The sequence below is a fragment of the Podarcis filfolensis genome (genome assembly GCF_964270895.1).
Source record: "Podarcis filfolensis genome assembly, chromosome: 4".
Taxonomy (NCBI): domain Eukaryota; kingdom Metazoa; phylum Chordata; class Lepidosauria; order Squamata; family Lacertidae; genus Podarcis; species Podarcis filfolensis.
In genome coordinates this window covers 67,006,028-67,033,608 of record NC_139607.1, presented here as the reverse complement: position 1 = coordinate 67,033,608, position 27,581 = coordinate 67,006,028, and the positions used below count along the sequence as shown (strand labels likewise).

Here is a 27,581-nt window from a genome sequence, read left to right as displayed (position 1 = left end):
GGCAGAAAAGGGCAGATGAAATTACCAATGGAAATTCTTCGATGTAAATTGATGCCACCCCAGGAAAGTCTGCTTTGACGGTGTTGCCAGTTCTTCTTCAAACATAGTTTCTAACAGTCCTTGGCAGTAGATACCTGCAGCTCTCAGTGTGCGAGTTCTGTTTATTTGTTTGTTTGCTTGCTTGCAAAGAATCAGCCTCCTACAATGGACGAGCAAGGCAGTGAAAGACCTGCTAATCCTGAAGATGAATTAAGTGTAAGTAAGTAAACTTTAAATGCACTGCAATGTTGTGCCTGGTTGAAATAACAATGTGTTCTGTTTATCATATACTTGCTGAGCCCATGAATTATGAAAGCAATATCTGGGAATTAACTGGCACTGTCAATGCTGTAGCTGATTTTAACTGGTTTTTTTTTTGGTGAAATATGATGTGCATTTATTTACATGCAATTGATAGGGCACGAGATCAGCCCTTGAGAACTGATGGCAGGAGATCTGCATCAGGAGGCGGAGTGAAGTTCTGTTAAAACTTATTTCATTCCTGGGTGCAATTTTTGAAAAACAAATCAATTAATTATACAACATATCTAAATATAGTTCGCATTCAGCTAGTTGGCATAGTAACTGTTATCCTGGACTGCTGACAGGTGGTTAAAAGGAAGAGGAGGACTTAAATAATTCAGTGTTCTGTGATACTTAAATTGCTTTATTAATGGGAATGAATTCTACAATGCATAATCAGAGGTGGCACAAGCGAGGGGGCGGGGAGACACATTGTTCTTTAACCGATTAAAGGAATAATTTGAAATACTTAAATTGTAGCAGTCAACTATGAAATTTGCTACTCTGGATGAAGTAACCTTGCTGAAAATGCATTGTTCTGCTGTTGGTGTCTGACCAAATAGTATGATGGAAGGAAAAGCAAGAAGTTCAAAAGAGTTTATAGTCCCTGTGAAATATTTAAAGGGAGAAAGGGTTGACCAGGAAAAATGTGAAACCCTGTTATAATATGATTTGATTTATATCCTGCCCTTCTTCACAAAGAAGCACAGGAGACTTTGGATATGGGAGATGGCCCTTTTTGAACTGAGTGTTTCAATAGCAAAAGGTGCTTCTTTGATGGCTACTGATAGCTGGAAAATTGAGCAGTAATGACAGCTGATGTCTGGTGGCTGCTATGTACTGACTCCACCTCACCTGCTTGGGCTGGAGAAAAACGTTTTGTGCTGTAACCAGAAAAGTAAAGGGAGGGGGAAGCAGGTGTGGCATTATTTGCAAACATTTATAAAATTATTATTAGTAGTAGTGGTAGAAGTAGTAGTGGTAGTACTATTTACAAATTGTAAGTAGCAACCTTAGTGCTGCATGTGTAGGGTGCTTCAAGCCTATCACTTCACCAGATTCCAGATTGTCACCTCTGCTGATTGTGTTGAAATTCTTTGCTGCTGGTATGTTATTTTATATAGTGCACCAAGGACACAGTAGTAAAATAATAAACAGACCATGCGAAACAGTTTTAGGAGTGTATGGTGGTCCTAATTGAAAAGTAAGACTCATTGAGATTTACATTTGTGTAAGCAATTTGTGTGGGATATCACAACTGCTATGGCATTTTGATGAAGCAATAGAGCACTGAAGAGTCACTCATGACCACACCGACGGCAGAAATGGCAGGCAAGGTATGCCATTCAAGTGTGGAATGAATATGTTTGCCTCTGGGAAATGCTGAATTGAGAGATACTGGACATTTATCTATGTGATTCTTTCCCCCTCTTTGATTAAGGTATCAAATGTATCAGTACAAATGGCAGATTCAGAAGAAAAGTGGGAAAGAATTGCAAGGAAACTCAATAGGTCAGCAAAATCAAAGAGGAAAGCCAAAAGAAACAAGTCTCTCTGGAATTTTCAAAATAAAATCATCCTGTTTACAGTGGTCCTCTTCATTGTAGGTGTTATTACTTGGACGCTATTGTGGCTCTTTATTGGTAAGTTTCTGTATCTCCATTGTAGGCAATGCTTTATGAGGCCTTTCCCCATATTTACATTTAAAGAACACTCACAGAGGTATAAACAATGCTCTAGAAAATCGTTTTCTATTATGTTGCTTTTTATTGGCTCTAGAAAAAGGTTTTCTATTTACAATGGAGGCTGTTTTTATCCTTCAGAAGATGTGTATGCCGGAATGTCAGTTAAAAGAGAATCCTAGCAGCATCTTGGAAAACCTGTTCCTCAGAGCCCAACATTTAACTAGATATAGGAGAGTAGTCTGGATGAGAATTTGGTTCTATAAGGTGTGCACCCACAGCAAAAAAGTGATAGGAAGGTCTCCATTAGCTATTTTCTTCTTAATGAATTGTCCTTCACCATAACCAACCAAAACCCAAGTTTGTGTGTGTGCTTTATGTGATTTTCTATAAATGCATTTCTTCCTTGTTTTGCTTCATGATTGAGACTGGGCTATTGCATTATTTTTCTGGCTCTATAGTGAAAAACTTTTTAAAGGGCAAAATGCTAATATATTATTATGTAGTGAAATTCCAACATACTAAGGAAATCCTGGTTATCATGTGGGGGTCTATTGGCTAGTGTCTGTGCCCTTGACAAGATACTTTTCCCAAAGCAGTTTACTCGTTTTTAAAATAAGTCTTCATTATATGTAAGGATGGACAGACACATGAATAGATATATGCTGCTTTAATATTTTTAAAGTAGTACTTTGTCCACTGTGTGCTATCTGGTTGGTGTTGACCCATATCAGAACCTTCTTGGTAGCAGTTCTCCATTTGTGAGATGCCTTCCCTGGTGAGGTGTATCTGTCTCCCTCATTATTAACATTAAGGAAAGTTTGAAAAACATTCATCCAAATATTTGATGGCTGAAAGATACTATTCCTGGCAACCTTGACATTATTATTATTAGCTATTAGGATACGTTACTATTTTAAACTTTTAAAAATGCATTGTTTTGATATTTTATTGTGTTCTTTTTATTGTTTTACAGTTCAGGCAGAAAACAAAGATGCATTGTATTTTGTTGGATTATTTCGTGTTGCCAACATTGAGTTTCTCCCAGAGTATCGGCAGAAGGAATCCAGGGAGTTTCTCTCTGTTGCACAGAATGTGCAGCAAGTGGTAAGGAAAAAACGCCAACCCTTGTGTTCCACATTATCACCAAAGCATATGCAATAATCAGCTGGTTGTGTGGACCCAGCAAGCCTTGCCTTTTGTAGTGTGTCAATAAAGGGAGATAACACATTCTGGAATTTTCTCTCTGTGTCGTATTTGTAGTACCATAGAACGATTACTGCTGGATCAGGATGAAGGCTCACCTAGTCCAGCATCCTGTTCTCACAGTGGCCTGCAACAGAACTCTCCCGGCTGGCGTTTCCTAGCAACTGGTATTCAGAGTAATACTGTCTCTGGCTGTGGAGGTAGAACATAGTCGTCATGGCTTGTAGACACTGTTTGCCTTATCCTCCATGGATTTGTCTAATCCTCTTTTATAGCCAAGTTGATGGCCATCACTACAATGCCACAATGTCATGTAGTCTTCCCAGGGAAAACAGAGAGAGAGAGAGAGAGAGAGAGAGGGAGGGAGGGAGGGAGGGAATAACAGAATCATAGAAGTGAAGAGTGGACCCTGAGGGTCACCAATCCAACCCCTTGCTATGCAGGAATCTCAACTAAAGAATCCAGGACAGATGGCCCTCCAACCTCTGCTTTAAAACCTCCAAGGAAGGAGACTCTAAAAAGTTTCAAGTGAATCCATTCCACTGTCAAACAGATCTTACCACCAGAAAGATCTTCCTCATGTTGAGTCAGAATCTCCTTTCTTGTAACGTGAATCCATTGGTTTGGGTCTTCATCTCCAGAGCAGGAGATAACAAGCTTCTTCCATCCTCCATGTGACAGTCCTTTAGATATTTGAAGATGGCTATCCTCTCTCCTCTTAGTCTCTTAGCCAGGCTAAACGTACCCAGCTCCCTCAACCGTTCCTCATAAGGCTTGGTTTCCAAACCTTTGATTGTCTTAGTCACCCTCCTCTGTGCATGTCAAGTATTGTCAATAGCCTTCTTAAACTGTGGTACTCTGAACTGGACACTACTCCAGGTGTGGTTGACCAGCACACACATGCAGAGAATGAATCCCCCTTATACTGAGTCAGTCCATTGGTCCATCCAGCTCAGTATTGTCTACACAGATTAGTGGCAGCTGTCCAGGATTTCAGGCAAGAGTCTCTGCTAACCCTCCCTGGAGATGCCAAGGATTGAACTTTGGACCTTCTGCATGCAAAGCAGATGCCCAACCACTGAGCTGCAGCCCTAATGTGGCTTCTTGAAGGAGTACGCAGCTTTCAAAGAACTAATTTCAATAGAAAGAGGGAAGTGGAAGGGCACTGCTTATGGGTGGGGGTTCAATATTTGTTGGAATTTGGTGCATTCTCTCCAATAATGAGTGCTTGAAATGGTGCAAAGGAGAGCAAAAGCATGAGTCTCAGTCTTTAATTAATATGCTTAAAATACAAGATGTGTCTGTGTGCATGAGTTATGCTGCACAGTCACTATCCAGTAGGTCCCATGCAACTTGTACAGCCACATCCCCAAAATAAATGGGTCTTGGTGGACTGGATGGCTCAAAACTAACTGACCAAACTTTCAGCACTGTTTGCTGGTCTTCATTGTATTTCCCCTTTCTCTTAACTCACTGTCTCTGTTATTTACTGATTATTCACTGTGCACTGGAAAACCAGCCAAGAGCTGGAAGAAAAACATGATTCCCAGGGAAGCACCACTTCCCAAGGATTCATTATGCTTTACATTGAAGATGCACCTGTTTATATAGGCATTCCCTCAATCTCTCAGTCTGAGTCTTCTGATTTACCGTAATCATGGTGCTTTCTTGATAGAATTGTTTTACTGCATATTTTATAGATGTGCATATTTTAATTTTTAATTATATTGATTTATTGCATAGTTAAAATATGGATGCTTATATTTAAATGTTTGCATAACTGGGTGGGATTTTTGTGTGTGTAATCTTGCTTAGAAGTCTATATTGGCATTAATATGAATAATGCAGTCAACAACTTAAATAACTTATCATAAAGGTTCCATAAATCTCCAGTACTCCCTCCTTCAAAGCTGAGAATGATATCCTTGTTATAAACAAACAGGGCTGCTGAATCTGCTGTACTGCATATCAGGCAACTCTCAGGGTGCTTCCAGACTTTCGCTATTTTGGGGCAGGAATCAATCACATACAGACAAATTCAAGTTGCACAATTAAAGTTGATTTGAAGGTCTTGCATGACCTATTTCCTTCGCCTAAAGATCAACTCTTTTGTGATAAGAAAAGGAATGGGGGAATTTACCAGAAACTGTGGGGGTAACACCTCCTTGACACTGCATTGTCTAACCTCCCCACAAAGAAATCAGAATAAATGCTCATTAAACAGCCAACATTGTCTAATTGCCCTGCAAAGAAATCAGGATGAATACTCAATAAACCAGTGATCTGGAAGTGCCCTCAGCAAGATTAATTTTAATTTAGTCTGTGTGGGATTGCCCAACCATTCTGTGCATCTTCTCTTTCAGATGAACTTGGTATATACCAAATCTGCTTTCTCCAAATTCTATAAGCAATCCATTGTCTCAGATGTCAGGTGGGACATATTTTCCATTTCATTTGTGGCTGGGGGTCTTAGCAAGAAATAATGTCATGTTGCAGCATTTACTATCCCTGTACTGACTCTTGTTGCAAACCAAAAGCCTCATCATATGTGACCAAATCCAAACACAGAAAGCACTCCCATGTCCCATAAAGTATCTTACGTTTTAAAAATGTTGGTACATTAAAAACAACAACAGCAACAACAACAACGATGAGAAAAGCTATAGATTTTCAAGCACCCGAGTCTCAGAAACACTGTGATGTAATTTGCTTTTTCATTTGATTTCAGTAACAACAACAATGGGGGTCTTCTTGTCCATTTCTGGATTGTGTTTGTGGTGCCACAGGCTAAAGGCCAAGTGTTTTGTGAAGATTGTGTAGCTGCTATTTTAAAGGACTCAATTCAGACAAGCATCATCAATCGAACCTCAGTAGGGAGTCTTCAAGGCCTTGCTGTCGATATGGACTCCATTGTGCTTAGCGGTTGGTATCCCTTGGCAGTTGCTATTTTTCCTCTGAAGAAAGTGAACCTTCTGACACAATTAATAGCTTGCTGTACTGAAAAAAACTAGAATCCATAACTTTTGCCTCTGAAATAATCACCTCATGGAACTGGAAAAGGAGAATTGCTATGTGAAGATCTGAACTGGGCCTAATGGTGCTAATCCAATTTTCGCTCAACAGGGGGATGGTGATAATTGGATTTATGTCCCTTTGTGTTTATCATCAGTTGATGCCATGTGTCATTGGAACGTCCTCACTCTTAATGACTTTCTTATAGAATTCAATCCATTCATATAGGAATGTGCTCATGTGTCTGCTTTGATACCTTATATATGGTGTCAGAGCTAGCCCTACATTAAGTAGAGTGAGGTGTCTACTTCAGACAGCTAGTTTTTGATAGGGTTGTGCACAGAGCCCCTGCCTGGCCTAATTTGGGCCTCCAGGATCAATCCAAACCAGGGAAATCTGCCCTGGATTCAGCCCCAAATAAATTAAAATACCCTCATTAAACATACGGCCAGGAGAAGCACTGGGGAAGGAGATGCTGTATCTCCACCCACTTAAACCAAGAGCATGGGGGTTCCCACCTGCAGGGTGCTTTGCAAGTGGCTCTGCTAAGGGGAAGGAGCTTGTGAAGAAGCACCCTGAACCCCACAGGCTGGAATCCTCAACTCAACAGAGTGGAGAATTAATGTATTATTTTTACCACCAGGGAGAAGTGAGAGGCGCTCCTGGGATTTTCAAGCTCAGGTGGTTGGCCTTGGGACTGTTACCTTACCTTGCGGTGTGGGGGTGGGTGGGTGGGTGCTTGAAGCAATAAGAAATGTTTTTGGCCAACCCTATGTGGAGTTCCACAGTGAAACCAGCTGGCAGGATCCTGTATCCCTCTCCCTGCAAGTTCATTGCAATGCATTTTAAGTCTTTAAGTCTGAATAAAATCCTGGAAAACATCCTTTCGTGGTGGCTTCACAAATTCACATGAATTATTGTCATATCAATAGGTCCCTATTCTTAAGTTCCAAATTAACACTGCAATGCAGTGCAGTCTCATATTGTGTGGTGGTTACATTCCGGAGATGGCGCTTATATGCAAAAATGTGTATACTTCAACTAGCCCTTTGGAGCTACCCAGTGTGAGCATCCTTACCTTTCCAGAGTTGTACACCATGTGGGCCTTGCCTGTCCCCCAAGCAAGGCAGAGAGCTTTTACCTGGCTCTGGGATGCTCGCACAATATCTTGTGGGACTGTTCAAGCTCCAGCAAGATATCTCAAGTGCATCCCAGAGTCCAGTAAGTCTGAAAGCTTAAATGCTCTGAGGAATAGTTCAGTCAATAGAGCATGGGACTTTGAACCTCAGGGTTGTGGATTGAAGCCCCACTTTGGGTGAAAGATTCCTGCATTGCAGGGGGTTGGACTAGATGATCCTTCTGATCCCTTCCAACTATGCTACTGTGATTCTTTCTGCACTGAGAAAACCCTGCACAGAAAGAACATTTAAGCTCTCTGCCTTCTCTGCATGTCATTTGTGTGATTACTACTGGCCAGACTTCAGCCACTTCATGTTGAAATCGCACATGTAAAATGCACATAGGTTGTGATAATACTGTATTACATTCCTATGTTGCCTGCTGGTCTGTTTGTTTAAATATGTACAGAGTCATTTGTATTTTCTCCTTCCATGCAGTTGGGCTGCGATCAGATTACTCTTCAACAACAGGAACAGGTACATGACTGAGGTTTTTTAAAACACATTTTCCCATTTAACACATTTCAAAATGGCAAACGTATATTATGTGGTGAAAATTGAATCCTGCCCGTATCTGTATCACCTTCTACAATGTAGGCTTTGTCCAGGGCTAAACATGGGATCTGTTGGGTAATTTAGCATTTAGATCATGCTTTTGAGTGTTCAAAGATGTCATTCTTACAACAACCTGAAAGGGAAATCAGTATTGGGAAATGCTCCCTGTTTCCCTGGGAGATAATGAGTTTCAGAAGGAGACACTACCAGGGTTTGGGCTTCTTTAGAGGAGGGGTTTGTGATATTTCAAAAATATTTTGTTTGCAACTGTAGAAGTAGAGAATCAGTAGGGACAATCAGTGTGTACACTGATATCAGACAGCAGAAGTGCAGCCCTCACATCAGATCTCCCAAGACCCCAAGATGTTCCTGATTTCACAGCTAGAGATGAGGGGAAAATTCACCTTCAAACCATTATGCAAGCCTAAGCACAGTTATTATTCAAAATTCACATTGCACATCTTTGATGTGGTTCTTCAAGCAAATAATGTGTACAGAAATGTGTTTATTAACAGGAAGTATAGATAAAAATGCATATATTCATGAGAATATATATAATATGCATTATATCAGGACAATTGTTTGCAAAAAGGGAGACATCTGCACTAAAATGTTGCCACATTTTAATGAGAGGTGGTTTTTTTTTTAAAGTAAATTGATGCAGAAATATGGAGAATTAAACTTAAGACTGGAAAAATGAGAAACTGAAATCGATAGATTTGGCCATTCCTGCTAGCAAATGCTTCTTCTAGGTCTGCTTCTTTCAATCTGAACATAGTTTTTATTCCTCTACTCACCGACTCTCCCACACATACATTCATACCACACATCTCTCTTTCTGTCTTTCCCTCTCCTCCTGTCTCATTGTTTCCAGATGACCTGTTTACTGAATATTCATTCTGATCGTTTGCACAACTTTGTGGGAACGCCAGCTCTTTACTGAGTGCTCGTTCGGTTTGTGGGGAGCACAGCAGGCCCACATGTGAGGCAAGGTGAAGCAACTGCTTTGGGTGGCAGGATCCTCAGGTGACAAAATTTCTCGTAATTTTAGACTTGTAATCTGGTGAACTGGGTTCGCGTCTCCGCTCCTCCACATGCAGCTGCTGGGTGACCTTGGGCTAGTCACACTTCTTTGAAGTCTCTCAGCCCCACTCACTTCACAGAGTGTTTGTTGTGGGGGAAGAAGGGAAAGGAGAATGTTAGCCGCTTTGAGACTCCTTCGGGTAGTGATAAAGCGGGATATCAAATCCAAACTCTTCTTCTTCTTCTTCTTCTTCTTCTTCTTCTTCTTCTTCTTCTTCTTCTTCTCTCTCTCTCTCTCTCTCTCTCTCTCTCTCTCTCTCTCTCTCTCTCTCTCTCCATCTCTCTCTCTCTCTCTCTCTCTCTCTCACACACACACACAGCTCCTTTGGTGTCTTCCCCTCCAATGCATCTCCTGACTATTGAAGTAAGAAGCTGCCAACCTGGTTAGCTTTTTGGAATGGGGAGGTAGGGAATATATTTGCTGCCTCAGGCAGTAAAATGTCTTGAGCGGTTTCTGTGGGAAGGTTATATGGTGTCACATCAAGCACTTATTATCTTACACTTTTCAGCACATTTTTTCCTGTCACTTTTCAAAAGTCCATTTTTTAGAAAAGTGGCTGCAGCATCATTAGGTGGGGTGAAGCCATTGCCTCAGGTGACTGAATTCCCATAGGGGGCGTCCATGTGGACACCTCACCTGCTCTGCAACCTCTGCCACCAATTTCTGGTGATATCTCTCTGAAATCACATGAAACTTGGTTTTAACATCTGTTTTTATTGGCATTTTTAATCTATATGATGTATTGATTTTTGCAAACTGCTTAGACTGAGCGGCATTTAAATCCAGTTAATGTTTGTTGTTTTTTTAATACAGTGGTACCTTGGTTCCCGAACTGCCTAGTTAACGAACAAATCGGCTCCTGAATGCCGCAAACCCGGAAGTAAGTGTTCCGGTTTTGCGAACATTTTTTGGAAGCGAATGTCTGTTTTGGTTGTCGGCATTGTTTCTGGGGCCAATCAGCCAATCGGAAGCCGTGTCTTGGTTTTTGAACGTTTTGGAAGTCGAACAGACTTCCAGAATGGATTGAGTTTGAGAACCAATGTACCACTGTACATAAATACATTTTTTGGGGGGGTTGAATCCAAAATTTAATGGGCAAATCTGGTTGCAAATGTCAGTAGGATCAATTGATATTTTATTAGTGACATGTGAAAAATATTATCTTGTCTCTCCGTAAAGCTTAAGCATTGTCTTTTACCAAGCATTGTAATCTCCATGATACTAATCGCCATTTACTGTAGGTTCAAGTTGCATATATGATCTGCATGCAGACCGGCTGCACCAGCACTTTCCATTGGACATTTCAACAGCATCTGGAAGGATGATCTGCTATTTCAAACTGATTGCATTGGTCGGCTACTTAATCCGCCTCTCCGTAGCATCCATTCAGATTGAAGCAGACAATTGCATCACTGATTCGCTGACCATTTATGACTCCCTGATGCCAATCAAAAGTAAGATACTGTATCGGTAGGTATGCCTTTTCAGTACAATTTCTTTGGTTTCTGCAAGCAGAAAAGAAGTTCATTTTTTAAAAAACAAAACAAAAAACGTGTATATTAAACTTGTCCATTGGCAGCCACTGTAGATTCCTTAGCAAGGTATTGCTTGCTAGCAGTATGTTGCTCCTAACAGCAGTTTGCAGACCAAACTTTATGGGAAGACCCACAAAAGGGTGTGTTGCAATAATCCCCCTCAATGTTATCAGTCCATTTGGAAGTCATTTGGGAGGAAGGGCAGGATAGATTGGGACAGGGGTCCCAAAGGCATGTGATTGGCAAACATCTTGTCCACGTTATTGAATTGCATTAACTGATTGAAGCAGATGGGGCTTTGAACACCCCTATAGGATCTGCTGTGACAACAGTCTAATATGAGTTTACCATCACAGTTAGTGTGGCTTCCTTAAACTATTGGCTAGCCAAAGGGCCAAATCTAGTAACGAGGCTAATGATGCATTGTAATTCCCATACTTTCTACACATGAAGAAAAATCAATTTATTTTCAGAATTTGTGAACCAACCAATTCATTCCTGTCTTTCGTTTCTACAAATAATTTGATGCTGGTTACTCTGAAGTCCACGCAAGTGAAGAAAGTGAAGGAATTTCATGGGTACTTTGAGGTCATCCCACAAGAAAGTAAGTGTTCTCCAGTTGTAGACTCACCATTAGTTAAGTTTCTCCCCCTACCATCAAAAACAGTACACATCCTGCATCAGATATGTGAGACATACCTATTTGAATTTATGTTTTCTGTCACCTTAATAGCATTTCTTTCTTTCATCTTTCCCATGACCTGCCTAACTTCAGCTCTTTCTACAACCAGTTGTTTGTTTGCTTGCTTCTCAATGTCTTCAGTCTCCAGGGCTGACCCAGCTGTATAAGTAATTCAAGTAATTGCATGGAAGGGCAGTTTATTCAGGTGCCATTGCAACAGTATGTAATCTATTTTTTTTTAAAAAAGAAATATTTATTAAGATTTTACAAAGACAAATATACAAAAACACATAATAAAAAAATAAAAAATAAGTAAACATACAGAAAAAAATAAGAAAAATTAAAAACAATTATTTTTCATAACTTAAAACTCATTGGCTTGTTTCTTTGACTTCCTCACACCTCCCCTTCTTGTATTCCCATTTAAATAATCAAATCAACAAATCCTTGCCCTCTTTCATTTATCTTATCTCTATAACTTAACATTTTATAACTCAGCATTTTCGTCCATTATCAATTCATTTTTGCATATTCTTATTAACTTTGTTGCTAATACCACTTATTTCCAATCCAACACCATTTTAGTTATTTTTTTACCTATTTATACCCTTCTTCCATAGCAACAGCATGTAATCTAAGAACTGCACCTCAGCATCTTCTGTGACCCTGCAAGGGATTCTGGGGTCTCAAATCATGCAGTGCACCTCTGCAGCATGGAAAATGCCTTGCTGCTCCAACCATTTGCAGATACCACAACGTGAAACATCAGTTGCATTTTCATTATAGAAATAACCAGTATCCCTTTTACTCCATTATGCCAGCAGATGGAGTAGTTGTCAAATACACATATGACATGAGATTGTTGTTAGTTTCTCTGTAACAAAGGAATATAGGAGGCTGCCTTGAATGAAGTCAAACCTCTGATTCATCTAGTTCAGTATTGTCTTCACTGACTGACAGTGGCTCTCCAGGGTTTCAGATAGGGGACCTTCCTAGCCCTACCACAAACTGAATCTGGGATCTTCTGCATGTGAAGCAGGGGCTCTGAGTGATGGCCCTTCCCAAACAATTAGGGGCATTTCAAAATAACAAAGGTCATTATGTCACTGGAACCAGGTATATATTTTTCTTGTTGACATGCTTCCCCATTATGGGTCCTTGTGGTCCATTTCACCCTTTTTTCTTTATCTGTCACATCTTTTCCAATAGGGACAGTTGTTGGGTCAGTGGGAAAAACACTGTGGGAGTGCTGTTAGTTAACCACCCACCCAATTGCCCAATGACCACATTGACCAAGCTGTTGGAGGTGGTCTCCATGATTATACTTCTGCATGACTTCAATATTCATGCCAAGGCTGCTATCTATAGTTCAGCTTGGGACTTCATAGCTTCTATGACAATCAGGGGGCAGAACAACACACAAGGCAGGGCATGCACTAGACTTAGTCTTCACTTCTGGGCAAGTGCTGGAGTAGATGTTGGAGGGATGGAATTGATCTTTTTGTCATGGTTAGATCCCTAGTCAAGTTTGGGCTTGCAGCATCAGTATACCCCCACAGTGTATAACACAGTGTATAACACAGTGGTTAGGAAGCACAACCACATGCACCATGAAGCGAAGTGACGATGGTAGCAAAAAAGACCTACGTCTCCATCATGTCCTCAAGTAGTCCTCCATGTGATGGAAAAGTTGATATTGCTTACCCTGGTTAATTTTTATGCACCTTGTTTTGTGTCTGCTGTTTACTATGTTTTGCCTTGTTTTCATTGTTCACCACCCTGAAACATATATAAAAAGGCAGGACAGAAATCCTAAAACAAACAAAGTATTACTTAAAAAGAAGAAAGCTGTACTGGAAGGAATGACTTCTTCTTTTGGCTGATTCTTGGTTTCCAGATTGTGCAATAATATGGAAATGCATCTTTCTTTTCTCAGAATGCGGCAAAGCTATACTGGCATTGGGAAGTCCTCGATTTGAAGGGAGAATCATGAGTCCTTATTACCCAAGTTACTACCCTCCAAAATGCATTTGTACATGGAGTTTCCAGGTAATTTTGAAACCCCATTGTGCAGGTGTTTCGCAACTGCCCTTTGGTGTGTTTCGTGTCAGTTGGAAACAGGGCTCTCTGTCTGTCAGTCTCTCTTTGCAAGATTCTGAGCCCTTTGATCTCAGCACAAAGCTTGGATCTCTCTCTCTCTCTTTGTGGGTCAAGTAGCTGTAGTGGGAGATGAAAGGTTCCCTTGTGAGGGGATGGAAAGCTGCACTTCCTCTTGGCCACTGCCAGTGTGACCTCTTTCCCAAGGCTCTGAGGAGTTGGCATCTGAGCTGCGGCAAGTGCTGTTGCTCCCTGTAGCCTGGCACAGGGAAAACAAAAGTGCTACTGCTGTGATGAGGAGCCTGTGGTCAGTTTTGAACCAGCAGAATGTTAGTGCTTAAACTTGGGTGTCACTGCTCAGATCTGGAAGCCCTTATTCACAGCTGTATCAGACCTCGATGTAGCTAATCAGTGGGGAGAACGAAGTTACAGGGAACCAGACAGAGGGCCTTCTCGGTAGTGGCACCCTCCCTGTGGAACGCCCTCCCATCAGATGTCAAATAAATAAACAACTATCTGACGTTTAGAAGGCATCTGAAGGCAGCCCTGTTTAGGGAAGTTTTAAATGACTGATGTTTATTCAATGTATTTATAATCTTTTGTTGGAAGCCGCCCAGAGTGTCTAGGGAAACCCAGCCCGATGGGCAGAGTATAAATTATTATTATTATTATTATTATTATTATTATTATTATTATTATTATATAAGATCATAAGCAGGCTCCTGCTGGATCAGGATAATGACCCATCCAGTCCAGCATCCTATTCTCACAGTGGCCAACCAAGTGTATACAGGAAACCTACAAGCCAACAGTGGAGGCCACACATACCAGCATCTGAGTGAGAATGGTGGCACAGTGTGTGATGCCACATGCATGACATCCTGACATTGTATGTGTGATAAAACAACAACAAACCTCTGGTTACGTGAAACATATTCAATAAACACACAAGACGTAACCGGTTGTACGTTTGAAAAAAATATGACATACTATTCATTGTATTGAATTGTAGATTTCAACAGAAGTACTGGTAGCTCATAAAGTTCAACGAAAAATGTGGAAGACCCAGTGGATCAGTTCACTCTCTAATCAATTTATGCATAAGGTCCATATATGTGAAAGTGTCTATTCCGGGGGGCCACTAGGTGGCGCATCGGAAGATGGCTGACAATAACATCTCTCCGACCCACACGAGGTAATTTGGAGGCTATGATGGGGGTAATTAGCCTCCTTAACCCCCCCAGGATGGTGGGGGGGACGGCCCTTGCCTGCTGTGCCCTATACCACCCCCGAATTTGTGGGGGTGGGGGCATTAGGCACAAAGCCCTCCTGTGGGATTTCGGCACTCCTGGACGCCGTCCTGATTCGCGCCGCTAGTTGCAAGCATCTTCAAAAGAAACAATTTGGACGAGATAAATTGCACATGCTTCAAGGAAAAAGGGGAGTAAAGACTGCTGACAGAAGAGATCTCTGATAACAAGACAAGAATAAAATATGAGAAGATACGTCAAGATACGGTATGACTTGAGGGGGGAGGGGAAAAAACAACAACCTGCCCTTCATTATGTGATTTAACAAGAATCCCCTCCCCAAATGAGTCAGGAACTAAGGACTTAAGCTGTGGATTTAAGGCTGTGTGGAGATAAACTTTCGAACCAAAGCAATGTTTCAAGACGAAGCTGGAAAGCTAAGAGTTTTGGAATGACGCAGTTAAAAATGCCGTCGCCATTTTGGGAGGCATTGTTGGAGCTCTTGGGTCTGGGAGGAGAAAGAGAGAAATAGAGTTGTTTACATACGTCTCGGTGGGACTCAAGAGCGAAAAATGCCAAATTTATGATGGAAAGAGCGATGTTATCTACGAAGGAGATATATGGAAACCATCTGGACTTAGTGGAGGAACGGGAAATCCACACAGGATTATTATTTTGCTTATCAGCTTAAGGAGACTAACAGAAGAGATCGTAAAGGAAAAATAGAAATTATATGAACAAGATATGATGTGGAAACACCAAGATAAGACTGAATAGAATTTTGAATTTTGTTTGGACTGATTGGGACTGATTTGGACATTAACGCAGTAATAAGAAGATGATCTGAATCCCCCTTTGGATCTTGAAGTATGGGTTCCCCCAACAAAATTTAAAAATTTGGCTTTGTAATTTGGAATCTATGTGATGTGATTTAATTTGATGTGATTGGCCAGTTAATAAAAATTATTAAAAAAAAAAAGTGTCTATTCCACCTGTCTGTTCATAAAGTCCAACAGTCCACACAAAAGGTTGTTACAGTTCCACAGAATCCTTTCACAGAGTCTAAGACAAGGATTTCCAGAATATTAGCCAGGACAGTGTATCTTATAGCATAGTAGTAGTGATATCATATATGAGTTTGTACTACTGATGAAGCCCAGGACGTCAAAACAAGGCTAAACAAGGCATAAATTGATTAGAGAATGAACTGATCCACTGGGTCTTCTACTTTTTTCATTGAACTTTATAAGCTACTTCTGTTGAAATCTACAATTCAATACATCGAATAGTATATCTTATTTTTTCAAACGTACAGCCGGTTACGTCTTGTGTGTTTATTGTACATGTGATGTCATGACATCAGAGGAAGTGAAGCCTAGCACAGCAGCAGCGCATTAGAAGCACAGCTTCAATGGCCATGGCTTCTCCTGCTCCTGCTGTCACCACCAGCCTGGAGCTGCTTCCAAACTCCTTCCCATCCGCAGCAGGAGGAGGAGGAGGAGAAGGAGGAGCCAGAGCATTGAGGCTGCCCCATGTGTGGCTCTGTGCTCAGCCTCATTGGGAGGCCTTTTGGAGGGCTCGGTCCCCTCCCCCAAAATATTTCAGGGCCCAAAAGGGCTCAGTCCCCTGGTGGAGGTAGAACATTATTCCCCATGAACTTGTTTAATTTTATTTTAAAGCCATCCAAGTTGGGAGCCGATCATACATATTGAGGGAGAAAATTCCTTAGTAGACATTTGGTGCCTAGTTTGTCAGAGCCTCCACCCAAAGCATACTGCAGGAATAGCCGGGTGATTTTTGTCGAGGTAGCAAACGTTAGCACACATTTAACCTACTGCAGAATGTGGCTCTCATCAGATGTGTTTCCATTTTATATTGTAACTGGTATCTGCATGAATCTTGATAGCTCTGGGACAAGTGAAACCCTTGCATGTATCTTATAGTAGGAGTAGGAGTAGTAGGAGTAATATCAAGCTGAATTGTCCACAGTTGTTAAAAATATTTTTAAAATGTATCCCTTATTTCCTTAAAACAGACTCCCCTGAAAAATCTTGGCATAGCGTTGAAATTTCATAATTATACTATCAGTGAAAAAAGCATTAAAGGCTGTGAGCACGGATGGTGGAAAATTAACGAACACATGTAAGTATATGAATATAGGCTATATATTCTCGAGGAGGTAGGCAGCAGATTAAGGAAGTTGTCATAGCAAGTAGTCATGTGATCATTACATTATCCTGATAGCCTTTATTTTAATGCGCAAGGCAAGATACAAACTGTTCTCATTTGCTTCATGTTCATTCTTCAGCATTGTTTGGATACGAGGTATCCTGTCTGGCTTGTGTCAATTGTAGAATGGAAAAGGCTTTCGAGCCCAAGGCAGTAGCTGATGGTGTAGTGAGACAACAGTGCTTACCTGACCTCCCAGCAGTGGGGTCGCTGCTGCTTACTGGGAGGGAGAGTGGGAGAATTAAATGGTGGAGAGGTTGGTGCTGAGCGAATACACCAGCAGGAGCTCCGTACTGACTTAGCTGATGTGTTTGCTCATCTTGGGCCTCCACAACATCTTGCTCCTCCTGCTCTCTCTTGGCTTCCAGTAAGTTGGAGCTACTCTACTGCCATAAGGTAACATAAATGATGACGCCCTGCTACACTGCCTGCTACTGACCGACCCAAGGGCCACAATCCTTTCTGGGTAACGTTCTGAGGGCCACATGCCACTGATGAGTTGGGCAAAGGCAAAAGCTGGAAGGATATCATTCTCCATTCCAGTTGACATTAAGCCCAGCTATTTATAGGAGCAAATACAGAACATGCTGGTGTGTGTGTCTGCGTGGAAATGTACAGCAGCACCCTAAATTATTTGACCTCAGAAACTTGTGAACATGGGAAACATACCTAATGATGTTATTTGTCCATTGGCCCAGTACTGTCTGCTCTGAGTGATAGCAACTTTCCAGGTCAGGTGTGTGGAGAGAGATGCTTTCCATTATCTACTGCCCGGCTTAACTGTGGAGACAATTAGAAATTTAACCTGCAACCTTTTGAATGCAACGCACATCCGTCACTGTCACTGAGCAAATTCCTTAATCTAAGCATACAACAAACATACAGCCTCATATTAAAATACTGAGATCACATAAGAAAGCTTTACAGAGAAGGCAGCAACCTATGAATCACTTTGTTTCGCCATGTAAAAAATGGATAGATTGAATCTGAATAGATTGATTAGGATGGAAGGGTTATGTTTCACAAACAATGGCCCAAACAATACTCTCCAGATGCCAATTTTAGTTGTGTCATTGCCACAATGTCCACTGAAAGGGGCTATCAGATACACCAGTGGAAAGGCAATGGGCAGAACAATTATTTCCACAGGTACAAATTTCCTTTGGGTGAAATTCAATGTAGTACTCAACCAGCACAAGCATTTTTGCTACATTGACAGAACAGCCTCTCCTCTCCTTCCTCTATGTGCTGTTCTGGCAGTTCTCTTGACCCTCCAGAGTGGATTTGGGGGAAGTCATAGGGGTGCACATAGAGGGAGGAGAGGGTGGGAAAGCCCAGTTGTGCTAGCAGGAGTTGAACCCTACTCTTACTCTTTTGTACCAGGTGATGATTTTAGCATGCAGTTGTTAAAAACATTGAGGAATTCAAATATACTACAACTATGACTGTTCTTGTCTTTTAGTGATGAAAGATGTTCCATGCCCCATAAGTTAACATACATTCATCCCACAGGTATTGCGGTTATTACATTGATCATCAAACAATATTCCGAGTTGCAAGCTTTGCAGTTAACGTTGAGTTTCAATGTAGTTCCAAAATTTCAGAGCAGCCACTGCTTGTAGAATATGGAAGCTACAATATCAGCCAACGTAAGACTGATTTTAACTTTCCTTTATAGCTTTTGGAACACCACCTGAATGCATCTTTACTAAAAACACTGGAAGCCATCTTTGGCATGCAGGATAATGCTCAGTTTTTGCATGTGAAGGTTTTTTTTTCCTGTTTTCTACTTTCTATCCAACAGTTATAATCCACATTTCAGCTATATAAGCTTGATGTGACATGGTTTTAAGAACATGTGAATAAGATGGCAGCCGCTCCTATTATTTTTTTTAAAAAAGCATGACTTGCTAATGCAGGCTAAGCAACATGACTTGCTAAATATGCTGAAACATGAAATTGTAACTGATAAATCAGACTTCCCAAACCCGGTGTCTTCCAGATGTTTTGGACCACAACTCCAATTACCTCCCAATCTACAGAGTTGACCTGGCTGGGGTTGATGGAAGTTGTAGTCCAAAATATATTCAGATCACCAGATTAGGGAAAGCTGGCAACTCAGCTGATCTGGCAACTCAGCTGTTGAGTTAACCCTTCCTAGTAGAGCATGGCATGAGATTGAGATGTGTCCTTGTATGCTATCTTTCTTAGAATTTATGTCTCAGCTTTGACCAGTATCTTCTTTTCCTGATAAATTGGTAGTTTTAAATTTTATCACAGGTTTATGAGTAACTCATGAAATAATATTTCATTGAGTTTTATTAAAAGGCAGTACCTGCCAAGTAGCATTCCTAACCCTTTGTAATAAATAGGAGTGATGCAAAAGCACCTATGAAGCACATTTCATTTTGGGAGAACCAACTGTGTCATTAACTGGTGTTATGCCATTAATTTCTCCAACTTTTCTTCTTCTTTTTTTTTACAATTTCCCATCATTATAAGAAAAGGCATTGCATTTGAAAAATATCAGATAGTGAAATATTTAATGAAATATTCATGACTGCAGTGCAGAATTTGTGTTGCTCTTACCTTACTTTGGAGGTGCCCAATCACTCAACACATCATCTCACCAGAGGTCTGTACTCCACAGCCTTCCCAGGTCCCCGTGCTTTGGTTAAAGCCCAGGGGAAGACATCATGAAGTAATTCCTTCCAAGAGATTTTAAAGATCGTGAAGTTCAGGCAGCCAGGAATGCAGCAGAGTTACTGGGCAAATGTTTAGGGGAAAGAGACATGCACACATACCACACTTGGACACCTCACAATGCTCAGGTAGGCTCAAAGCCACCACACCTACAAACATTCCACAGAAATTCTCAAGTGCCCTGAGCATATGGCAGGAAAAGAAAACTTTTGAGATAGTTGAGTGGAGGCTTCAGCACAGTATAAGTGTAAGAACCAAAATTACTTTGAAAGCTAGAGGTCCTAACTGTTTCCCCTCTTGCCTTCAGCTTGTCCACTTGGAACTTTTGAATGCCATACAGGCTTATGCGTTCAACAAACTCGGCGCTGTGATGGGATCAATGACTGCTTTGATGAAAGCGATGAGCTCTTTTGTGGTTAAGTATCCGTAGCAGATGAGCCCTGAAATATTATGACCACTCTTTAAAGTTACCTTTGTTAGTGACTTGCTGCCTTTCTTCTCATTTTAGGTGTTCCCAAACAAAACTGTAACACCAGTTTCCTAACACAGCACCATTCCCTTTTCTGTGATGGAATAAATGACTGTGAAGATGGTCAAGACGAACGACACTGCACTGAAAGTGAGTCCCACCCCATAAAAGTTGTTAAGTGCAACAGTTTCACCTTACAAATTGCTCATTCTAGTTATTGGAGTGATCCACAATACTTTGGGCTTGATACCAATTCAAGACCATCATTTTTGGTTCTGGTTTTTCTAATCAGGAGAGGAGAAAGATCTGTTGAACGGGCTGCTTTCCATTCATGCAACCATTGGATACAGCCCTTTGCCTCTGGCTTAAAATGACACACCAAGTACTGGTGTCAAAAGTGAGCTGGTAGCACCTCGTCTGGATGTGAACCTTTTGTGAAACTGAATGTCGGAAGATTCAGCGCAGATGAAAAGAAGTCCTTCTTCACAGAGCACAATTAAAGTCAAGAATTCACTACCACAAAATGAAGTAATGGCCACTGGCATGGATGGCTTTAAAAAAAAGGATTGGACAAATTTATGAATGATAAGGCTATCAAAGTCTACTAGCCTTGAGGGCTATGTTCTACCTCCACAGCTGAAGGCAATAGGCCTCTGCATACCAGTTTCTGGGGAACACAAGTGGGGAGAAGGCTATTGAGCATCAATAATGCCCAACTAGTGAGATTCTGATAGGCATCTGTTTGGCATCTGTGACAATTCCTCTCACAGACCTACAATTCTCAGAGTTCCCACTTTTTGCTCCAGGCCCAACCATCCCTGGCTTATGTCTCTTGGAAGTTTGCTCAGGCAGGTGTGCTCAGGCAGAATAGGGATTGACCATTAAACATTTTTGAGAATTGTAGCTCAGTGAGGGGAATTGGGGTCTCATAACAACTCTCAACACACTTAACAAACTACAGTTCCAAATTTTCAGTGTCTGAGCCAGCACTGAATCATTTTGATGAAAAAAAATGAATAAAACAGAAACTGCTGAAGCATGTATTTTGTCACTGGTTCTTTTTCAGGCATTCCATGTACCAACAATACATTTAAGTGCAGCAATAATATTTGCTTCAGGAAGCAGAATGCAAGATGTGACGGGATTGTAGACTGCCTCGATCGAAGTGACGAAAACAATTGCAGTAAGTCTGTTCAAGGCTGCAATCCTAAAAAAAAAAAAAAATGCTTACTAGGACAGCCCTTCCTAATCTGGCATCCTCCAGATGCTGTAGGACTACAGATCCCATCAGTCTACAGCATGGCTAATGGTCAGTGATGATGGGAGTTACAGTCCAAAATAACTGTTGACGACCAGTTTGTAGAAAGCTGTGCTACAGTATTATGGTGTATCAAATACACTGCATTGCGTTCAATGGTCTTCTGCTGCACTCCACCTCCAATCTGTTTCAGATTTTGAGGGTGGGGCTGGATGGGACAGGAGAGGGAGAGGAAGTTCCATTGCATGCATGGAAGTCCTTGGCACAGGGGTGTAGTGTGGGTTGCCGGTGCCCAGGGTGGGGCAAGTGTTGTGCCATCCTGTTGGCCTGGGCAGCGTTCAGTCCCTTCACCAGCCAGAGCCTAATCAAGGGAGTCTCTCCTTCCAAACTAGCCCCAACCTGGGAGCAGAGATAAGGCAGAGAATCTCAAAGCCATTGTTTCGTTGATTCAGATTAACTAGCTATCAGTTATTGGGTAATATTCTGAGAATATTTGAAAAGGATCACAGGTGGCTTCAATAACAACATGGGCAGAAATTCTATTCAAAGCTGATGGGAACATGACTCATAAGAAAAACTCAGCTGGAATGTTCACATCTGAATGGGGAAGTCACATCTCCATTTAAAAACAGAAACAAAAACAGCTTTCCGGTTCACGTGAATTACTGGCTTCATTTATCAAAGCTGCACATGCTTCTCCCAGCCCATGCACACTGCTCTGTACAACACAGTAGGTATTCATTAGCATATTTTAGTCCATAGATACTGAAAGATACTTTATGCCAGGTCAAACTGCTCATTTAGCTCATGATAGTCAACTCTGCCAGTGGTTTTCGAGGGTCTGAGCCAGAGGTCTTTCACATCCTTTGCTTCCTGATGCTTTTATTTAGAGATGTCAGAGACTGAACCTAGGAAGCAAACGGAAGCTATGGGCACTCTTCTTCCAGCTGAATGTAAATAGCTTATGGTGCTTGATCCACCACAGAAAATTCCTAGGCCTAACTAACAGCTGCATGAATTAATCTGCAAATCCTCAATCCCTAATAATAGAAGAAGATCTTAACTCAGTATAGAATCAGAGATAACGACACCTACCATTTGCATTAATTACCAGTGGTCTCTGTAAGGCAATCAAAGTGTCACGGGGTCTCTGCCCATCTAAGCCATGAAGCTTCTCCTGCAGGAAACAGGACTTTGCTTATCTCAGTTCTTCCCCATCCCCCACAATGTGATAAAGGCCAATGAATGGTGTGCTACATGGATTCCCATCCCTAACTAGGCTCTCATTGCACCAGCCACAGGTTTGCATAACAAATTCAGAGGATATTGTGTCGGTCTCTATACAGACAGTGGGACTTCCGACTTTTTTCCTAATGGCAATTGTACACAGTGTTTGAAACTTGGGGAGAGTTTTTTAAAAGTTGTGTGCCCCCATGCAAAGGCCTTGTGTAAAACAAAAACATAAGTCAGAAACCTTCCTGTGCATAAATAAACCCTTAATTTGCACCGGAATCAAGACCACTGTCATGTATTTCCTGGCACTCCAAATAGGCAGACCTCAGTTTGCACATGAACTAGTTATATTTAGAGTGCTCAAGTTCAAAAGGATTAGTTAACAGATCATCCAGTTGGAAAATCAGTATTCCGCCATGGCTGCTACTGCAAGGGAAATGTTGAACTGTTAACCCTCTTCCAAAGGCTGTGGCAGCACTAAATACCGCAACATGCCCCACCGGATTGTGGGAGGGCTGGATGCCCACGAAGGTGAATGGCCATGGCAAGTCAGCCTCCATTTTGCTGGAGTTGCTTACTGTGGAGCCTCTGTGATATCAAAGGAGTGGCTTCTCTCTGCTGCCCATTGTTTTCAAGGGAACAGGTGAGTAATTAGAAATCCCTTCATCCATAGCTTCTCCTTTCTCATAACTCCAAAGTAGTGGCATGTATGGGATAGACATGGAGCACAATGCGCTCCTTCTTCTCCTGTTAATTTGTAACAGTCAACCATGCACTGCAATTATGAAATTTCCAATATGCAGCTTGAAAAATAGCCTGGTGTCCCTTTGCATAGGCGAAGGGTCAGTGCACAAGGCTGCCTAGTGCTTGGCTTTTCCAATATTCACCCATTTCCATCTGTCCATGGCAGATCCCTGCTCAGAGCCCACTTTGTGCTCAAGGCCCAACTACCCCGGTACATGTCTCAGGCAGGTGTGGTCCTTGGCTGAACAAAATTCCCCGCTCCCATCTTAGTCCCACATTCTTGTTTTAGATTCCTCAGTTGCACACCCTCCAGCATTCCCCTGAAGAAAATGGGGGCACAAGGGCATGGTACCAAAAGACGCACATCTTTTGGTGCTGTGCCCTTGCCTAAGTCAGTTGACTCACACAACAGTGTGGCACCACTGCCAGTTCATCCCTGGGACATTCTGGGAAGCAGTGACCAGTCAGTAGACATGGGGGACTAGTCTAGTCCCTAAATTTTCCCCTGGCATCTCCTTACCAAAGTCCAGAGCTTCTGTCTGGCTTAGGGAAAGAGACGTGATGCTCTAATGGTTCACAATTGTGTGTGTGTGTGTGTACTCCAGAGTTTTCATACCTTGTTCTAGAAGTCTGGTTGCTGATGCTTGCGTGGTGATCTGCTTTCCTTAAGGTTATCTGATCCTAGAATCTGGACAGCTCATTTGGGAATGCGCACCCAAGGAAAAGCCAAATTTGTCTCTACTGTGAGAAGGATTATTGTGCACGAGTACTACAACAGCAGGAATTATGACTACGACATTGCCCTGCTCCAATTAAGCACACCGTGGCTGGACACAATGAGGTGGCTAATTCAGCCAATCTGCCTGCCTCCCATCACACACAGAGTTCACACTGGGGAGAAGTGCTGGGTAACAGGATGGGGGCAAAAGCAAGAAACAGGTGAGCTTCCTGCTCCTTTTTGCCAACATGCCGGGAATTGCAATGAGAGATTTTTTGCTTCACTTTTTTATGTTTCGCACAGAGTTTGTATCTGTAACATCAATGCATAATCATATTTTCTCGAAACAGATAATGGATTAGGTGACAAAGCAGAAGCAAAGAGAGTCCATGTGGTGTCGTGGTTACGAGTGCCAGACTCGGAGCTTGGAGACCAGGGTTCAAATCCACACTCAGTCATGAAACTCACGGGGCAGACAGTGCCTAGAGCCACAGCCACAGGGTTTTTGTGGGGATTAAATGAGGAGGGGCGAGAACCATATATGCCACCTTGAGCATCTTGGAGAGAAAAATGGGATATAAATGTAAAAAATAAAAGTGACTTGTTTTGCTCATTTTAAGCAGCATCTGAACTCTGACAAGCAAGGTAGAACTTTTTGAAGGAAGCATAAGCATTGTGCCATCCATGCCAGGGATGAGGAGGAGCCTATAATACTTGGACTCCAACTCCCATCAGTTCCAGCCAGCATGGGCAAGGGTCAGGGATGATGGGAGTTGTAGTCCAACAATACCTGGAGAGCCACACGTTCCCTGTCACTGACATGCTTTCTGTAATGGTTCTACTGGTGATGATGGATCATGAGGGCACCAGTGTAAAAGAAAGCCCTTTTTGTCATCCTCAGTTGGCCACTTGCAATATGAGGACGGTAATATTCACTTACCTCACGGGATTATTGTAAAGATCACTGAAACAACAAGCACTGATTTGATCCCTCTAAACTCATAAATAATAACAGTAACAACAATAAGAGCTAGGACAGAAGCCAACATCACCTTTCCTTGGAAGAGAACCCCATTTCAGTATAACTTACTTTCTATACATAAGATATATAAATAAAGATGTTGCTGGTTTTCTTAGATTTGATAAGAGCCAGGTTTAGCATAGTTGCTATAAGGGTTGCTATCTGGATCTGGAGTGAGAGATCAGGTTCTCGAGAATTATCATCTTGCCTAAATTATTAAACTTTTCCAGATGATGAAACCTCGGCAGTTTTGCAAAAAGCAGAGGTAGAGATTGTTGATCAAACACTGTGTCATTCAACGTATGGGCTTATTACAGCCCGCATGCTGTGTGCTGGGATGCTGTCTGGGAAAAGGGATAGCTGCAAAGTAAGTACCGTATTTTTCGCTCGATAACACGCACCTGACCATAACACGAACATCGTTTTTAGAGGAGGAAAACAAGGGAAAAAACATTCTGAATGAAACAGTGGATGTATCATTTTTGTGCTTCATGCTGTGGCCACAGACATGTGATCTGATGGTGAATTTGGGGTGACCCAATGCAAAAATCCTGAGAATCCCTGTGGATCCATGCTTTGTAACCACGTTTTTGCACCATTGCAGCCCCAGGCAACAGTGGGTGTGTGATTTTGGGGGGGGCAGGCTGTAGCCATGGACATGCTATGTGCTCTGATGGTGAATTTGGGGTGACCCAATGCAAAGATCCTGAGGATCCATGTTTTGTAACCACGTTTTTGCACCATTGCAGCCCCAGGCAACAGTGGGTGCGTGATTTGGGGGGGGGGGCAGGCTGTAGCCATGGACATGCTATGTGATCTGATGGTGAATTTGGGGTGACCCAATGCAAAGATCCTGAGGATCCATGTGGATCCATGCTTTTTAACCACATTTTTGCACCATTGCAGCCCCAGGCAACAGTGCGTGTGTGATTTTTGGGGGGCAGGCTGTAGCCATGGACATGCTATGTGATCTGATGGTGAATTTGGGGTGACCCAATGCAAAGATCCTGAGGATCCATGTGGATCCATGCTTTTTAACCACATTTTAAGTGGGGAAGGAAGGAAAAATACAGAATGGACAAGGAGCACGAGAGGGGTGTGCAGAGAAGCAGCTGGCTAAGAATGCAGGAGAGGGGTATAACGGGAGGGAGGAAAGGAAGGCAAAAGTTTTCCCTCACCTACCCACCCAAGCCAGCCAGCTCGCTCTCTCTCTCTCTCTCTCTCTCTCTCTCTCTCTCTCTCTCTCCCTCCTGCATGTTTTCAGCAGCACCGGAGCACAGAGACGACACTCTGCTTTCCCCTCTGCTTGCCTGGAGGGGAGGGGCTTTCCCTGCTCTTTGTTCCGTTTGAGCAAACACAGCAAGGAAACAGAGGAGGGTGGGCAGTAAGACCCTGAGGCAGAATGCAGGAAAGCAGCCACTTCCTCTTTTCAGGTTTCCCTTCTCCGAGAGGCGCGATTTGATTTTTGCCTGATTTTTTTTGCCATTTGGCTCCAGGGACCACACATTCGCTCAATAACACGCACAGACATTTCCCCTTCCTTTTTAGGAGAAAAAATCTGCGTGTTATAGAGGGAAAAATACGGTACCTTGCTCTCTCACATACTTGCCCCACTTATACTTGCTCTCCACCGCTGCTTACTAGTCCTCATCCCCACCCCCCAAAATATTACCACTGACTTTTGACTGCATTCCAGTTCAGGTCAGTGCTAGGAAGCCTAATGACACTGGACTCAACTGGATCTTATATACCAGGGGTCAGCAAACTTTTTCAGCATTATGAGGGGCTGGGCTATATTTTTTTGGGGGGGGATGAATGAATTCCTATGCCCCACAGAGATGCATTTTAAATAAAAGGACACATTATACGCATGTAAAAACACACTGTTTCCTGGACCGTCCGCAGGCCAGATTGAGAAGGCGATGGGGCTGGATCTGGCCCCTGGGCCTTAGTTTGCCTACCCATGTTATATACCCTCTCCTGACAGGTTGCGCTCCTGCAACCTGAGACTTCTTTTGCATGGAAGGCGCCACTGCTGCTCCCAATTCATACACCTCTGGGTTCTGGGAGACGGGGTGGGGGGTAGAAGGTAGTGTGTCTACTGACCCATCTATTGGTTGAACAGCCTTTTCCTCTTCTGCTACATCTGGTGCACCTTCCTCTATCTCAGACTGCCTTGACTCTCCCCCCCCCCAGCTCCTACCTTGTGGGTGGCGCCAATCCCCATAAATCACTGGCCTCCTCTCCTGGGTCATTCCCCATGCCTCTGCCGCATACTCTTCAGAGCCCTGTCTGTCCCTGACACCTGGGGACAGCTTTTATCCACACTGGTAGATAATTGATGCTATCAACAGAAATGATCTAAAACAGCAAATTGTGTTGACTTTTGAAAACAATGTCTTTTTTTTAGGGAGATTCTGGAGGACCCCTATCATGTCGAAGCAAAAGTGATGGAAAGTGGTTCTTGATGGGAATCGTTAGCTGGGGCTATGGCTGTGGAAGACCCAATTTCCCCGGAGTATACACAAGGGTGTCAAATTTTGCTACATGGATACACAAATATGTGCCTTCAGTTTTTTAATT

General features: G+C 42.3%; 1 protein-coding gene across 1 annotated transcript; it reads left to right on the top strand.

Annotated features, from left to right (window-relative positions):
- Window positions 1–85: 85 nt before the first annotated feature.
- Window positions 86–27,581, top strand: TMPRSS7 (transmembrane serine protease 7). Its single transcript, XM_083611798.1, has 18 exons — window positions 86–255; window positions 1,784–1,985; window positions 3,001–3,131; window positions 5,594–5,661; window positions 5,959–6,152; window positions 7,859–7,897; window positions 10,301–10,529; window positions 11,068–11,198; window positions 13,213–13,325; window positions 16,659–16,765; window positions 18,365–18,501; window positions 19,863–19,970; window positions 20,064–20,174; window positions 21,091–21,207; window positions 22,981–23,158; window positions 23,930–24,198; window positions 25,229–25,365; window positions 27,409–27,581. Exons 1-18 carry the CDS (start codon window positions 205–207, stop codon window positions 27,577–27,579), a joined length of 2,493 nt encoding a protein of 830 aa, XP_083467924.1. The 5' UTR covers window positions 86–204; the 3' UTR covers window positions 27,580–27,581.

Excerpts from the sequence above, each read along its gene's own strand:
- TMPRSS7 (XM_083611798.1), top strand. The coding sequence starts at position 205 with ATGGACGAGCAAGGCAGTGAAAGACCTGCTAATCCTGAAGATGAATTA. Across the intron at positions 5,662-5,958 it reads TCCATTGTCTCAGATGTCAG|TAACAACAACAATGGGGGTC; the intron begins GTGGGACATATT and ends ATTTGATTTCAG. Across the intron at positions 13,326-16,658 it reads TTTGTACATGGAGTTTCCAG|ACTCCCCTGAAAAATCTTGG; the intron begins GTAATTTTGAAA and ends TCCTTAAAACAG.